We start from the raw sequence: 16,221 nt of genomic DNA on the forward strand, positions 1-16,221 counted from the left end.
ATATTTGTAAGCCTGCTTTCATCTACTTAAAATTAGGTCGTTTATAAAAATCAGGTCCATATTGCGTATTAAATTTTACGATTTTTAGATGCGATCTACATACTGGTACGTAAATATTTTGTTGTATTTCAATTTTACAACTTAAAAACCGACTTTAGTGGTGTTGGGATGATGAGACTCAAAATCGGATGAGAATCAACAATAATAATTAGATTTGTGTGTTTAGGTTTATACAATAAAAAACAACTTTTCCTGTCTGCCTAATTGTAAAGAGCACTCCAGTGATTTTAACACATTAAATTTCATTGTATTGGTATGTTACCTCTTCCGTCATGTCCATCGACTCGGTGCTCACAGCGGAGTTCATCTTTCCCACGTCGGTGCCGCCCTCGTCGTCTCGCCGCTTCGACTCCAGGACCATTGGGTTCCAAGAAATATCCTACTTTGCTTAAGGGTGGTGCCACCCTATTGTTATTGAGACTCTATTCCAGCGTTTTGAGTTATAGTCTGTAAATAAATGGTTACAATTAAACTGTATTTATTATATTCAATATAAAGATATTCCTATTAGAATGTTCATACTCTATTGCGCTACCTGTATGTGGACGACATTTATGTGTTGGTAGATTTTCAATCTTACCAAGCACATAATAAAAAATAACTGGCAAGCATGTTTTTTCAATGTTTATCTTCATTGTTAAAACCATGTCTCAATTGCTTATATACATACAAGTACTTATAATTTTAACATAATTATACTCATAATACATTTATATTTCATTGTAAAAATAAATGACTAACTGGATAATAGTAGGGGTAATATAGTTATGCTACTAAAAATGTTTGCATATTTTTCAGTATAGTTGTATTTATATCACCTAGTTATTTGCTATAAAATTTGGTTACATTTACAGGTAGGCAAACAATTGAGACTAGATATTTACACTTATACTTTGTCTAGATGTGACTTGATTTTGAGTTTTTTTATAATAAACAAATAGCAAATAGGCGTGCAGCCCACCTGATGGTAAATGGACAGTGTCACCTTCAAAACAAAATGAAGCATTTAATACTGTTGTTATAAGGCAGAAATAAATGGTGTAATAGTGGGGCCTGTAGAACCAATCTATCAAATAATTTGCCATATTTGGTAAAATTATACTTATTTAAAAATATGCCCAGGTTTCGCTGTATAGTTGCATAGGACTGGTTTACCCATATCATAGGTCATATATATATATGCATATCACATATATAGCTTTTATTATATTTGTTTAGTAACGCTAGTTTCTTTTATATACAAGTAACATACCAACTTGCAAAAACAATGTTTCATCCAAAGAGTTGATAAAAAAGAAGCTAGTTTCATACATCGGACAACAATCACCCCAAAGTAGAACAGATATTATAGATTCATACTTTTAATCCACATTTGCATATGGCACACAATTGTTGTTTCTATTTACAACCCCTCACCCCAGTGCCAAATGTGTCTCATGTGAATGACCACCCCTTTCTTTTTCATACATTGCATAATGAGCCTTATAAATATACAAACTGAGCATAAAATCTAAGATAATGTTACAAAAAGTGTGTAATAACAGTTACTATTTCTTTTTTCTATCTTTGAAAATTCAAATACAAATTTTAATATTTTCCTGTTGATGAACTTCATTTACTTATTAGAAGTATCTAAAATATAACAAAGTTTTGCTTCAATATGATAACAGGTTTTCAATAAAGTCACTGAAATATTATTTATGTATTAATTGTATGTGGTAAATTGTTTCTATGTTACATTATACTAAATTAAAAAAAATGATTATAATTATAAACAAGTACATGTTTTCAGAAAAAGAAAAAAATATTTTATAATAACATTACTGTTAAACTCATTTCACTAAATGAATAAAACTATTTTACTAATCATGTAAAAATAATAGCTTTCATATTTATTAGAAGTTTTTATTCAGTTTTAATAGATTTTTCATTGAAACATTCTATCTGACCTCTTGGCTTGATCCAGCTGCTTAAATTTTCCACATCTCACAACTAATCAATATCAGCTAGGTTTAGGTTAAAGTCTGCCTAATGCTAAAATAATATCAGCTGTAGCATAAATAGTTGACGAAACTTAGTTAATATCCTGCTTAGAATCATATCCGAAGCTTAGAATAGAACTTTATCTATTCTTTTGTGTAGGCAGCTAGTTCGGAAAAATCAATACTCCGCTTTCCATTCAAATGTTACGAAATAGAAAATATCCTCAACCAAATCGAAAAACCCGTAGCACTTTAGCATAAACAGTAAGCTTATTTAGATATAAGGTCACTAGTATTCCAATAGGTTTTAAGCTAAAACATTGTACAGCTCGAACATTAGATTTAATATCCATAAAATAATGAAAAGCGGTGTACAAAAATGACGCATTTTGTTTCATGTTTTTGTTTATATGCATTCTGCGCTGGTTGCACGCAGCCAACCGATATTGAAGACGAATGACACAAACTCTTTTGCGACGGCGTAAAGGATAAGCCCAAATGAATGGCCATCATGAAGGGGTCGCGCGTTCGAGCAGGCCCAGACAGCATAGGAAGACTACGACTGCGTACGCACCTGCGTGATTTGATAGACATTTCGCACACCTACTTCAGCCTCTGCGAGCTCGTTGTGATGTAACCGCTCAAAAACAACACTTTTCCAGACTTTTTCACTCAACCGAACACTGAATTCACCAAACACTCGCAGAGCACGGAAGACACCGAAATATGCAAGTCCTCCATTGATATCGATCGGTAAACTCGGTATGTGAACATTGTACACTTCATACTTGGAGGACGCCATTTTGTACGAGTCTGCGCGGTATCGTTTTCTTTTGGTGTGGAAAGGGAAATCGCCCCTCGCCCGAGGGGGGACCCGGCATTTAAAATTGTGAGTAAACAATAAAAAGGGCTTAATTTATATAAAAAAACTTACATTTCTCTGTATCCGAATTTTGTGATTGATTTAAATATAGTACAATGAGTTACGGGCGATCAAGGAAGATCTCCAAGTTTATTTTCGAAAACATTGATCTTGTCAGACAGTGGCGCTCCCTCGTGCAATTTTCATAAACTAATTTTGACATTTAGTTTGTAAATAATAGTATAAATATTTCAGAGGTTGTATACTTGTAAACTTTTTCTTCATTTGTATGCAAAAACTACTAGTTTATCGCGTAAAACACTAGATTACATAAAATTTTATTAAAAGAAATAGTGTAGTTTCATATCGAGAACGATAAGGTAAGCTAAGTGTACCTTTATAATATTTTTAGATTATCAATATTTTTTACTTAAGACAAATCCATTTGTGAAGTTATTTATAATTAACAACCATATGTAGAAAAATCATTAACGAATAGTTTATTTAATTTTAGGCTGTTTGTTATACTTGTGTATTTTTGATAGGTTGTGGACGATGAGACCAGGGACCAGGGATTCATGGTATCGTGATCAATCAAACAATGATTTCCTACGTTTGTTAACCTAAACGCCCCCCTGGGACGGGACGTCTTTAATTAATATACTTCATTATATTGTTTCAAACATATTATTTCAATGTGAGAACCATAGCTTAGTAACATTAATATTTTAGGTCCTTTGCTACATATGTTATTGTGCAACCTTTTGTAATATAACCTGTAAACTAGACAATTATTATAAAACAAACCATTTCCCCCACACTTTAGATGAATCCAACAACACATCATATGTTCAAATCTGTCAAGCAATTTGGTTCTACTTTATTCTACATAATTCTCGTACCCTTCTAAAACCCACAATTGGCCTAAGATAAATATTGAAATAATTACCAATATGTTTAGATTTTTTTAAATCCCAAGTTGCAGCAAATAATAATTCTTATTGTGCTAATTTCCTTGATGTTTGGTACATTAGTGGAATTTTTAAATGCTGATACACTAAGATCCCTTTTCACCACTTTTTGATAAACTTATTCATGGTTAATTTGACATAATTGTACTAACTAAGGAGTAAGTTGTGGATAGTACAAGTTTATCAATAAACCATGTTAAAAGCCACAGTTTTAATAGGCCTACTACCTTATATAATTTAAATTTACACAGCCACTTCTGTATGTAAATTTCAAATAACATAACCAAATAGTAAAATTGTGAACTATATTATTATACCACCTTCCGCATAATAGTTATGGAGTTTTCAAAATAATACAACAGTTTAAATTTTAATGTTTATATTGCAAATTTTTATATCTATATAAAAACTAAACTTATATTCTATGACTAATTTTAGAAATAATGTTTTATGTATAAATTTGTAGTAAATTTACTGAAATCACATGTAAGTTAAGTAAGATGTCCGTCAGTAGCGCTGTTTTATCGAGGCCTCTTGAACTCTCCTGATTCCTCAGATGAACCTTAAATCAAATTTAATATTAATGTTAATATACATAAAAGGGATTATATTATGCTCTCAAGTTGCTGTCATTGTGATATTTTGTACTTAACACATACAAAGATCAAAATTGAGTTTTTCAGATAAAAATTGATTATATGTATTATTCATGAAATGTATGGTATAGTCAGCATGGGTGAGCACAACAATTTATTTAGTTCCCCATAACAGTTGAAGAAATATTGAAAATGTTTTAATATTATGATGAACAATGTTAGCGTTTTTGAATTAAGCTGCTATTTTTGGACTAAGATGGTAGGCCAGATAGACTATAGACGGATGTTTTTATCGTACCATGCCATGCAAGAGCAAAAAAGGTACACACATGATTATGTAGTACCTTACATGCATATTTCCATTGGTTGTGAAGTGTTCTGGGGAAAAACATTTGTAACCACAGCATATGGTCGAATGTTCCATTGTGTACGCTTGGCATACCTTGCGTGCGGTGACAGAAGCGCCCCCGCCAGCCGCGCTCGCAGACGCAGACGCCGGCGCGGCACACGCCGTGCCGGCAGCCGCGCGCGCACTCGCCCCCGCGCCGCCCCACCTCGCAGTGGTTGCCGCCCAGCCCGGCCGGGCAGCGGCACTTGTTCACACCCTTGCACCGACCGCCGTTCAGGCACGGGATCACGCACTTTGCTGTGGGATAGTGGCTATGGTTAGAGTAGGCTATTGGGGGTTTACGTAGTCTCATTCTGAATCAACTCGATAAAACTTGAGCGCTTACTGTGATAAATAGATTTATTATAATTTTAATAATAACAGTATTATTAGTTTAAATATAAGTGTAATTCAATCAATAAAAATAATAACTAGTAAACTAATTGTCATTCGAAATTAAAAACATCTCAATACCCTTTATACAGGTGCGCTATGAGTTTGTCATAGATACTTACAAAATTCACAGCGAAGTCCGTAAAATCCTTTCGGACACTCACAGGTGTCCTTTTGTATGCATTTCCCTCCGTTCAAACATTTCTGTGAACATATACCTGCAAACAAACGAAAAGAACTTCAAATAATCTTATTACTTCAACTTTGCTTTCAGTCGGAGGATGCTACGGCCGCCATCATTTCTACATCATGCGAGGCTCGCCCACACGGCTGCGTGGAAGAAAAATCCCCATGTAGGTGATATGTTACTAATATTTGAACTTCATTCTTTAACTTCGAAAACGTCTCACGTATACAATTAGTACCAAAAATCTCAATGCAAAACCTATCATGTGACTCGTATTATAATACTGGTAGTTTACCTGAAAACTTCCCTTGACAAGAAAATACATTAAAATTAATCTGATATTACATTTAATTGCAGCTGGATAAAATAATCCGCGTGGACCATGCGGGCGAGCTGGGCGCGGACCGTATCTACGCGGGGCAGATGGCGGTGCTCGGCAACACGGCCGAGGGCCCGCTCATCAAGCACATGTGGGAGCAGGAGATCAAGCACCGCGAGAAGTTCGAGGAGCTCATCACCAAGTACCGCGTGCGACCCACTGTGCTGACGCCGCTGTGGCATGTCGCCGGCTTCGCGTTGGGGGCTGGTGAGTTGTGTTCTTTATTGCAACAAGGTGCGGTCTTTGTGCCAAGATGGAACGAAGGTCTGATTTAATAGCCATGCCAGATTTTTCAGATGAAAACGCCCTTAAGGTATTATTTAATGTTTAGGCTATACAATAATAGCAACCGGGGATGGTGATTATTGGATAGCAGTCGTTAAAGCTCGTCTCGTTAACGAGTACGAGCATATACAGAGCGTGATTGTAATTAATCCAGAAGCAGTGAACCGTCCAACTCCTGACTGCGTCCGAGGTTAGCTAATATTATGAATCGGTCTTCATATAGAAAATCCTCAGTCCTACGATGACTATTGCTTCATTAGTTCGAAAAGATTCAACGGTGTCAATTTTCGTTACCGTAGGCACAGCCTTACTGGGCAAGGAAGCAGCGATGGCGTGCACCGTGGCGGTGGAGACGGTCATCGTGGACCATTACAACGACCAGCTGCGGACCCTCATGGAGGACCCCAACATTGACAAGGAGATCCTGGAGACCATCACCAAGTTCCGCGATGAAGAGCAGGAGCACCACGACACCGGGATCGACCACGGAGCGGAACAGGCCCCTTTCTATAAAGCACTTACTGAAGTCATCAAGACAGGCTGCAAAGCTGCTATTGCCATATCGAAACGAATTTAAAATGTGGAACTTTTGTAGGCTATCGCTAGTAACTTACAGTATTAGAAAGTCAGGAAAGTCCAAACAGTGCTCAGTAAATAATTGTTTATTCTCAGTTACTGTATATGTATGTAGTTGTAAATAAGGTGGTCAAATAAATAGTTATTTTTGAGAGAATAAACATTTGGTTTTTATTTATTTTCTAAAAAGTAAGATAAAGAAGCAGTAATATTAAGTCCACCAGTAATCAATAAATTGACAGGTGTTTCGAACTACCGCTTCACAAATTTCTTCTACTGTATTGACTACTGATTTGAAGGGTGTGTTAGAAAAAGATAACGTTTGGAGGTGTTCCTTTATAAATTTTAAAGTAATATTTTTTCGCTAGTTCCTATGCTTACTCCTGAGGCTACGAATTGGTGGATTTTAGGCAGGATTTTTCCATAAAAAATGTATATAGTTACAATTTGCAAGCAAAAGTGACTATATATATGCTGTTGTTAGCTATTTCTACATTAAAATCCATGCATTAGTACCTCCCTCGCAGTGGCGGCCCTGGTAGCCGGGCGGGCAGGAGCAGACGCCGGGCGCGGTGCAGTTGCCGCCGCTCATGCACTGCGGGTAGCACAGCGCCGTGCGGCAGTGCTGCCCCATGTAGCCCTCGGGGCACTGGCAGATCTTCTCGTGGTTGCACCAGCCCTGGTTCGCGCACTTCTTGTCGCACTCCGGGTCCGGCCCTATAGGGTAAATGCACCATTACACGCCCATTTAAGTTAGGGTACGAAAATATTAAATAACTTTTATTCAATGAAAAAAATATTTATTCTAAATTATTGTCTATATTGGAATGGAAAATTTTAGATTCCAGATATGATATAAGGTTTATAATCATACATTTGAATCCTCATTGCTTGTAAATATAAGACAAGCCATAGCCAGCACTTGAACAAACATTTGTAATGTATACGTACCTACATACGATTAAAGACAGTCAGTATATTAAACATACCATTGGAATTTTTCATCTGTTTAATTAATTCGGCTATATACCAATCAAGATTAAAGTATTTTTTTTTGTATTTTTTATAAGATTATAAGAATTGTCAATAAAAAGATAAAATAATTATGTAATATATTGTAAGCTTAAGTTACGAGTACTAGGCGTGTTATGATGGTATACGATATATGAAAAGCAAGCAAATGTACCAACCTAAAAACGCAAATGCTGTGAGCAGAGGCACCGTGAGTTGAGCCAGTCGGCGGACTCGACGATGTCCCGGAAAATAAGGCATTCGGTTAATTCACCTGACAGATTCCACCAGGCTACTGCGCGCCACTTGCAAACATTAGTACAATGGGAGAATAACAGCTCTTGACATTTTATAGACGACGACATTATGTTGGCTAATTTAAAGCTACGTTTCAAAGATGTATTGTGTTTCTAATTTTAAAAGCGTTACTATTATGTCTTCGTTAACCAAATGTACTAATCAATCAAAGTAAACAATAGACTAATAAAATGTCAATCGTTGTATTGTTCCACCTGAACACGTGAACACAAACACTGCGTAGTACAAAATGAACAGTAACTGAACTGGCGACGGGCAGTAACCCATACAAGCCATAAATGTATTATTAGTAGCTTAAGCGCAACTATTCTCGTTTGAAAAATATGAAATGCATTGTTTTAGTGTTAAAGTGTTCTTCGGCGACGACATGATTTAAATTTGAAAGTAGAAGCATAAGATATTATAATTAATAAGCTCGAAACGATAAATTAGATTCAGGATACAAGGTAAAACTTTAGGCAGTAAGTTAGATTTCTTACAGGAATAAATAAAATTAAATAAAAAAGCGTAACGCATGTGTTTCTGAAGTGGTGCTTATGTTAGCGGGCAATCACTTGGGTTTCCTTTAATATTGTAGTTTGAGTCATCAACGAAATAAAATAATGATGTCACCTATGAAAATGTCTTGCGATTGCAACATAAAACAGAATTTTGTAATGATATGCGTTACGTGGGAAGGTGTTTTATTATAATCAGGTCCGATTATGACAAGGGTACTGAACCGAAGCATTAACACTCAGAAACACAGGTGTGTAAGTGTTAAAAATGCGTTGGCGATACAATACCTGTCCTTTCTAAATACACACCTCTCTGTGCGCATTCCTTCTTTAGATTTAATCTTAAGGGAGTGCCCTTTAACGGGGTGCCTCGGCCGTTTTTAAGGACTAGGCCTATTTCGAAGGTAGCTACGCCACTGTTGTTGCCCATGCATGGCAAAAATATACTAAATTCTGGAAAAAAGTACTTAATTAATTAAGAGCTGTAAAGTTTTCAGCAATATTAATTTTATTACGTGGATCGTTAAGTCTCCATTGCGTAAAAGTATAAGACAAAAATGAAGATTGATAGTACCTTATTGAAGATAGGAAATAATGATCTTACCTTTTGGCGTTTTAGGCACCCGCCCTTGAGTCTTAATAGATAGTAGCGGCGGCTTAAGTATCTTTGGATCTGACGAAGTTAATGTGTCAAAGTTATAATAATATTTCTTTTTGGATCTCCACGTAAAATTAACATATCCTACTTCGGATGGAATTATTGGCAGCTTGTGTGAAAAGTGCGGATCTAATATATAAGGATGTATAAATCCGTTTTGAATTGCGTATACTTCCATAGATATTCCTGAAAATTTAAAAGACATACTTAAGCTTTCTAAATATTACCAGTAGAGGAGTAAAGATATAAGTATTGGCTTTCATATGGTTGGTTAATTTAGTTTTTAAAAAGTTTTTTTTTCATTTAATCAAAAAGAAAACGGCTATACACTACTTGTTTTAAATGATACCTGCAAATTTTGGACCTTTGTAACCAACCCTGAATTGAAATCAAAAGTAGTAAAGTCAAGGTATCCCTACCGCTAAACATGCGCACTTGACGCTGGTCAATCCACAAGGATATGTCACTGGCTTGACGAGCCTCTGGGTCCTTATACTCGCGTCGTCCAGCACCCAGTGTGAGTGACATCGCGAGCACCGCTGCGCACAGCCGCGCGCCCCAGGATGCCGAGGGCCACATGCTGTCAACAATAAAATTAATCTAAGCATCTACATGAATAAACAAAATGGAAGTGCCTTGTCTGTAATCTCCAAGTATCTGTCTTTTCTTAAGCTCATACTTTTATTACTTCTTGGAGTAATAAGTAATTGATAAACAATCATTTTTAATATTTTCTTTTGTCCATTTATATAAAAAGCTAAGTATATTTTGTTGGGCAATGAAAAGTCACTAAATGTAACAGATATAATACTGTAATAGTATGTAACTTAAACTACTCACTCGGGACTTCCACCTAAATAAAGTATATCTTGAACAACAAAGGTCAATAATTATAGATACAATGAGTTTGCGTATTATATATTGTAATTAAGAATATATAGTCTGATTCATAATTGGGTGTCCAAAATGTAAACAAAGGTGTTGACCTATCAAGAAAATAGGTTTCAAATGGTAGTTTCTTATTTTTGACAATATTAAATTAATACAACAATAATAAAATAATAATCTAAAAAAATGAAGATCAATTCACATTTTCTAATATTTATATTACCTTAATTTCGTTCCATACAGTAATAATAATAAAAAACAAGGTTAATGGTAGAAAATTAAAATGTGATAATGGTAACACAATCGGAACCCAGAACATTTCTTGTGCCGTCATTTTTAAGTTTCGTAGCTAATGTTATTCATTTTCGTGACTGTAATTGAACTCGAATGTATTATTGTTTTCATAGCGCGTTTGTTAAATTGTGAATAATTATAAAGTTTTCGTTTTTTGTAGAGTTTGTTAAAGTTTTTGTTTCTTGTTAATTTTGACAGTGACATTTGTTTGTTTACATTTTGGACACCTAATTATGAATCAGACTATAGATATATAAACGTTGAAGTACTATGTCCGACTGCGGTCCAACAGAGTACTGTATGCAGTGGTGGAATTATAGGAATAGAGTTATTATATTCTAGAGAAGCGAATGATTCAATATCTTCCAGCCACTAAGAAATAAGTTTCAAATGCGTCTATTCAAAAAAGTACTTACATACAAAATCCCTTTCTCAGTTCAATCCAAGCATAATTTAAGCCGATAATAAGCGTGTAACTGGCATATAATACGTTTGTTGACCATACAAATCTGTATCGGGTGTTCGGCCGACAAAAAATATGAAAAAACAAAATTATCACAGTTAACATAATTGATTGGGACCATTTGAGACGTGCTCCCACAATGGTATTATCGTGAGAAACGAACGGCGCACGAGAAAACCGACGACTTCATTAAATAACCCCTGTCAAAAAGTAATGTCTATTACTTTTTTCGTCGCTCCCGATGTCGAATTATACTAACAAAAGGTGTTAACAAAAAAGAAGACTCATACATATCTAGTAGCAGGGGTGCGGAACAGTTTCGTCTACGAAAATACGATTATAGGTAACGGAAACATGTGCGTTTACCTTGCTCGTTTATTCACACTTTCACACACACTTTCACGTTTCACACTTGTAAGACCGTATTTAATTTGCATTTAATTATTATTTATTTTTACCATATAATAGTTATTTTTGTTTATTTACAAATTCACTTAATCTTTCATAATAATTATGGCAGCATGATAATGTTATTTTGTACGTACTGTTTATTAAATTATTACTTACATATTGTGCATTTACCTACTTTTTATATATTTGAGCAATTGAGATAATGCAGACGTGCTGCCTGATGGAAAGAAGTCAACGTCACCTATGAAAATTTGCAACGCCAGAGGAGTCGCCCATGCATCGCCTTTGATGCTTGAGGCTTTGATGGAGAGCTTTTTGCACCTTTATTGGAGACAGGGTGTATGTGATAAAACACCTTTCAAATGAACCAATTATTTCTATTGTTTTTAACAACATTTCCTTGCATCGTGTTATGTTTAAAATAAATAAAAGCCGGGAGCATTTTTGCGATAAGTAAATATTTAAAAGCATTTTACCGATCCCCAAAAAATCTAAGTAGGTACTCGTAGTAATGGAAGTAACGTAATCAGTGTGGTAATGTAATGTATCAAATCATTAATCGCTTCAGTTTTAAAATAACAGCGGCTAAAAGATTTCATATTTAAAATCTTGTTTTGGAAGAAACCTTCATTCCGATATTTTTAATTGTTTAAAAGTATTGTAATCTAGCTTATTTTCAGACATGTCAGAAAGATTACAAACTTTTCAGTTTTCACCCATCTAATCTTATTTTATTATCACATGTAAATATTTTATATTGTTTTAGTTATATAGAATAGTAAATAGAATACTTACTCAGGAATGTAGGAATGACAAACTACTTATGTTGTAGAGAAAACGACGTAAGTCATTATCACCGGCTGTGATTACTAATTAATTAAGTACATTATTTTTTTGTTATTTTCATAACTAATGATAACGTATAATTGCACTGCAGAAGCGCCAATACGATGTATTTCTAATATTCTTAAGATTTAGTGCAATTGAGCATGTTGAAATTTCTTAACTAGAAAGACAAACTCAAATCACTTTTATTACATCTTATTTTGTTTAAAAAAATATAGTGTAAAATTTTTGGATACATTTTTCTATACTGATGTCATTCTGAATCGAATGAGTTATCTTCCATATTTTTAGGACCTTTATCTCTATATTTCTCCTTTCTAAACTTCTTAACACTAGATCAATTTATATGGAGGCACACAATTAATCTATGATGGATCAATTTTAAACAAGCCTCATTTATCATATTAACTGAAAATAGAATAAAAAAGTTAGATTTTACGAGAAAGGACATTTGAAAGTAAATTTAAATCGATTCAGTTCTGACACAGCGACACCGGCGGGCGCATCCTGCGATAACGCACGAGCGCGGGACAATAGGAATGACCGCGTGTGCTTTTGCCAAACTAATTCGCTCTCGCTTATCTTGTGTAAATTTAGCTTTTGCACCAGTGATTTAATATGTTTTATAAATAAATTTTACTACACTCGAAAATAAAAGTACTTTTTACTTTAATTAGTTACTGATTGACATAGCTACAGATTCTTTTATATTACTTTCATTATTTTTACGCTAATTAAAATTTACCTAATACTACAAAATTAATCCGTACCTATTTATGAGAAAATATCGTAATAAGTGTTCCATTTATGCACTTTACCATTCTTTCTTTCCAATAAAAGCCACGAATCATTAAGTGGGATAGACGAATACTAATTGTGAAGTGAATGGTACGGAACAAAGGTGTGGTACCCCTGCGGCGCACTTGTTAGGCTAACCAGCGGGCTGTGGACCCGTGGAACAGGTACTGGGAAAACGACGAGCTGCCGGCCCGCGCCCCGCCGCTAGAGAGGCCATGCGTTGCTTTGTTTTGGAATTTACTTAATCCGGATATGTAAGGTAAGGTAACATTTTTAAGATGATTGCAGATTACTAGCATGGTTATTTTATGAAAGTTTTAACTCGAACATATTGTTTTCTTAGTCTCGCTTCTTTTAACAAGGTAATAATAATTTCTTTCGGATAGTTTAAGAACATCCAACATTCACCACTGTTCCATATTTTAATATCGATCTGCATTGCTGCAATTCAGGTAAGTAACTTCTTACGTCCTCTTAACGGTGACCTGAGTCTTCTCTGTACTTTGAACGGTTTTAGTTAGGACCTCAACGAACTCAAATCCAATCCAAGTGGCGTATTCAAAAAATAATTTAACAGTTGTTTTATTCGATCATATTTCAAATCCGTTTAAACGGTATATGAATTTTCGGATAGATCATTTCGGTGTGGGCATAGAACGTTCACGAATCACGCCCATTCCGAGTATCAAAGTGTTAAGATTAGGTATTTGACGTTTTTTACAGGTTCAAATAACTATTTAATGTAGGACAATCCTGTCGTATTTCAGATATATGGTAACCACGTCAGGCAGGGCGTGCGACCGCGACCGATGTGGTCAGGGGACTACTCCACTTTAATGCGATATAAAGAACCACTAATAAGTAACGCCCATTTGTTACAATGATTTAATCCATATTTAGCCCACGAAATCCAACATCTTGAATTAAAATATTTTCGTTTTTAAATATTTGCAAATAAAATTTAAATAACTTACATCAGAATTAAACAAATAGGCACTTAAAATAGTTTACGACAAAGTGTTATAAAACAAATAAATTAATCAAAATATATGCAATCTTTAAAAATCTCAGTACAAGAGTAACAATAAAGATACCAGCTATCAGAAAGTAAAGTTTTATTCAATACATTTTAAATTAAATACACAATAGTGTTACGCGTTTTACAATACAGTGCAAATATTTATTTTCATAATAAGAGATAAAGCAATCGTGTTACAACCAAGTAAATAGTTATCTGTTCTTTCATAGTTGTTAAAAATAAATAATGCTCCATAGTCCATTAGTAATTTGTTTCCATTACAAAGGTTATCACTATCGGTTAATTATTTATCTATAAACATCCATTACGTTCATTGAAGCGAATAAGAATATTAAATAACGCTGAGTAGGTAAATAAGAAGTTAACATTTATGTCATTATAAGCTTTCATTGTCTATCACTTTTTGAAAATATTTTATTGGTTTTCATTTTATTACAAATCCCGTAATTTAAATTTTAAAGCGCGCATAAGACACGTATTTTTATTAATTTTCTACTTGATTACTATAAACAAACTAAATGTTATAACATTTGAAACGTTATTTTAAAGTTGTCAAAAGTTATCCAGAACAATATTTGCCAAAAATATTTTATTTGTGTTTTCGTATTCTGCCGATATCAAAACAAATCAGTGTGAATGAAAAGTAATGAAAGGATAGGGTCAGGTATTAAGTTTCCTAATTTGCGCCTATAAACCAGTTTGCGGTGCAAATCGCTCATCTGGAAATTGGATCGACATCTCGCCTTACCTGTCCGTTGCGCTGCACAAGTGAAGTCTACATAATATGATCCATACGACTATTAATAACTCTTGTTTACAAGTCAAATAGCATTGTTTACGTTTTTTACGTTATACTTATACTGCTACATGCGTTTTCGAGGGAGTTCGAAATTATACTGACAAAAAGGGCTTCTTCGTTGATACGAAAGTTATTAACTAACTCGTTCACTTTATTCAGGATAAAAATCCCTAAATAAAAAGAATTTATAGGCGAAATATTACAATAAAATAAAAATGTAGGTTGACCGAACCAAAAATCGGAATGACGAGGACACTTTAAAATGCACTCGATACGCTATCGATGGAACAATTAAAACACATAAGTGGGATCAACGATCTCCGTTATCCCGAACCAAATTCGCAATGCCAAATTAATTGCCAAAAATACGCATTGTATACCTCGTAATTGTTCTTATATTCCAACTACTACAAATATGGTACACACTTAAACATTATTTCTATAATTCACTGCACTTTGATCGCGGATACGAAAAGTTTTAACCCACTATCACAGCCACATTCAAATGTACGTTTAACTGCAGCGATGGTTGAGCGCCGACTGGCAATATGTTGTGTCCTCTCTCAATACTGAACAGTCAACTTTATCTCGAACACAATATAGTTCCATGGAATTTTAGACTTTAAGAGCTTTAGTTAAAAGTTTTGAAAAGGTTAAACAAGATAAAAGCATAGTTACAAACTTGTTGCGTCCAGGATTTTACACTTCCAATTGATTACCTGTAATCTTATTTACACTTATGGTCTAAACAGGGAGAAGTCAATAGGTGCATAATGTTATTATTTATGCTAATGGATATTGCTAATGAAAATAATGAAGTAACATTACAATGTTGAAGGAATCATCTGACTTCTTTTGTTTTAAAAACTAAGGAAGTTTGTTTTAAAATCGTACATATTTCCCGATACATCTGTTCACGTTATCAATAATATTTCTAATTCCTTAAAATTTAAGGCTTAAATAATGGAGTCATTCAATGCGCTGAGCGCATTGTATGACCGCATCAAAGCGGCTCATGTAACAGATTTCAGTTTTATTTCAACTTCAATTGCAGACTTCTCTGTATCAGATCACAATTGTATGGTTATACATAATAATCAGATATAATTACCTGTATCTACCCCTCTGATCTTTTGCGAACTTAAGAGTGTGGGTTCGGCAAACAAGGCTTACAAAGCTGCTTAAAAATAGCTAATAACATCGATGAGGAAAATCACGTTCGTTCGTTCGTTCGTTCGTTCAGTGCACTACAAGACACTCGATAGTTGATACTATTACTAATTGATTAAATATAGGGGTTTCTTCAATAAATAAGTTATAATTCAAGCGATGATCAGCATGTGAAGAGGCGAACAAAAAACTGCAGTAATGTTTGCTTTTAGTCAAACGTGTCAAGGAGCGCCGACGAAGATCTTTCGAGTAAAGTACATATTGGTTTTAACTAAGGTCGTAAAACAACAACTACCTACTATCACGATTAAGTAAGTACTATATATTTTATAACTGTTACTGTTCATTCA

The 16,221-nt window shown here is 34.5% G+C and overlaps 3 protein-coding genes across 23 annotated transcripts in view; 1 reads left to right on the plus strand and 2 right to left on the minus strand.

Moving 5' to 3' along the window:
• ewg (DNA-binding protein Ewg) overlaps positions 1-3,096 on the minus strand; it is an 18,548-nt gene extending 15,452 nt beyond the window's left edge. For 16 of the 17 annotated variants that reach the window (XM_073082767.1, XM_073082837.1, XM_073082852.1 and 13 more), the window contains exons 1-2: positions 2,617-2,758; positions 323-507 (exon numbers count right to left, since the gene is read on the minus strand). In XM_073082767.1, coding sequence (XP_072938868.1) covers positions 323-421 — 99 coding nt within the window. In that variant the 5' untranslated portion in view covers positions 422-507; positions 2,617-2,758. Of the gene's footprint in view, positions 1-322; positions 508-2,616; positions 2,759-2,976 lie in introns of those variants that run through there. The other variant, XM_073082745.1, reaches the window with a different exon arrangement.
• Positions 2,539-6,840, plus strand: Coq7 (ubiquinone biosynthesis protein COQ7, mitochondrial). 4 transcript variants are annotated; one of them, XM_073082905.1, is made up of 4 exons: positions 2,539-2,618; positions 5,527-5,605; positions 5,797-6,025; positions 6,403-6,840. In XM_073082905.1, exons 1-4 carry the CDS (start codon positions 2,545-2,547, stop codon positions 6,678-6,680), a joined length of 660 nt encoding a protein of 219 aa, XP_072939006.1. In that variant the 5' UTR covers positions 2,539-2,544; the 3' UTR covers positions 6,681-6,840. The 4 variants fall into 4 exon arrangements, with proteins under 4 accessions (XP_072939006.1, XP_072938998.1, XP_072938990.1 ...); XM_073082897.1 differs by lacking the exon at positions 2,539-2,618 and adding an exon at positions 2,646-2,804; XM_073082889.1 differs by lacking the exon at positions 2,539-2,618 and adding an exon at positions 2,791-2,931.
• On the minus strand, positions 4,238-15,256 carry LOC140749718 (protein shifted). 2 transcript variants are annotated; one of them, XM_073082865.1, is made up of 8 exons: positions 15,082-15,256; positions 9,583-9,743; positions 9,110-9,349; positions 8,794-8,958; positions 7,196-7,396; positions 5,375-5,470; positions 4,914-5,117; positions 4,238-4,437 (listed from the first exon to the last, which is right to left on the minus strand). In XM_073082865.1, the coding sequence occupies exons 2-8, from the start codon at positions 9,740-9,742 to the stop codon at positions 4,397-4,399; spliced, it is 1,107 nt and encodes a 368-aa protein (XP_072938966.1). In that variant the 5' UTR covers position 9,743; positions 15,082-15,256; the 3' UTR covers positions 4,238-4,396. The 2 variants fall into 2 exon arrangements, with proteins under 2 accessions (XP_072938966.1, XP_072938972.1); XM_073082871.1 differs by having other exon boundaries at positions 8,815-8,958; positions 15,082-15,255.
• Between the last annotated feature and the right edge of the window lie 965 nt (positions 15,257-16,221).

This window comes from Epargyreus clarus, unplaced genomic scaffold (genome assembly GCF_041222505.1).
Source record: "Epargyreus clarus isolate Ecla_fem2 unplaced genomic scaffold, WU_Ecla_fem_2.2 ptg000003l, whole genome shotgun sequence".
Lineage (NCBI taxonomy): Eukaryota > Metazoa > Arthropoda > Insecta > Lepidoptera > Hesperiidae > Epargyreus > Epargyreus clarus.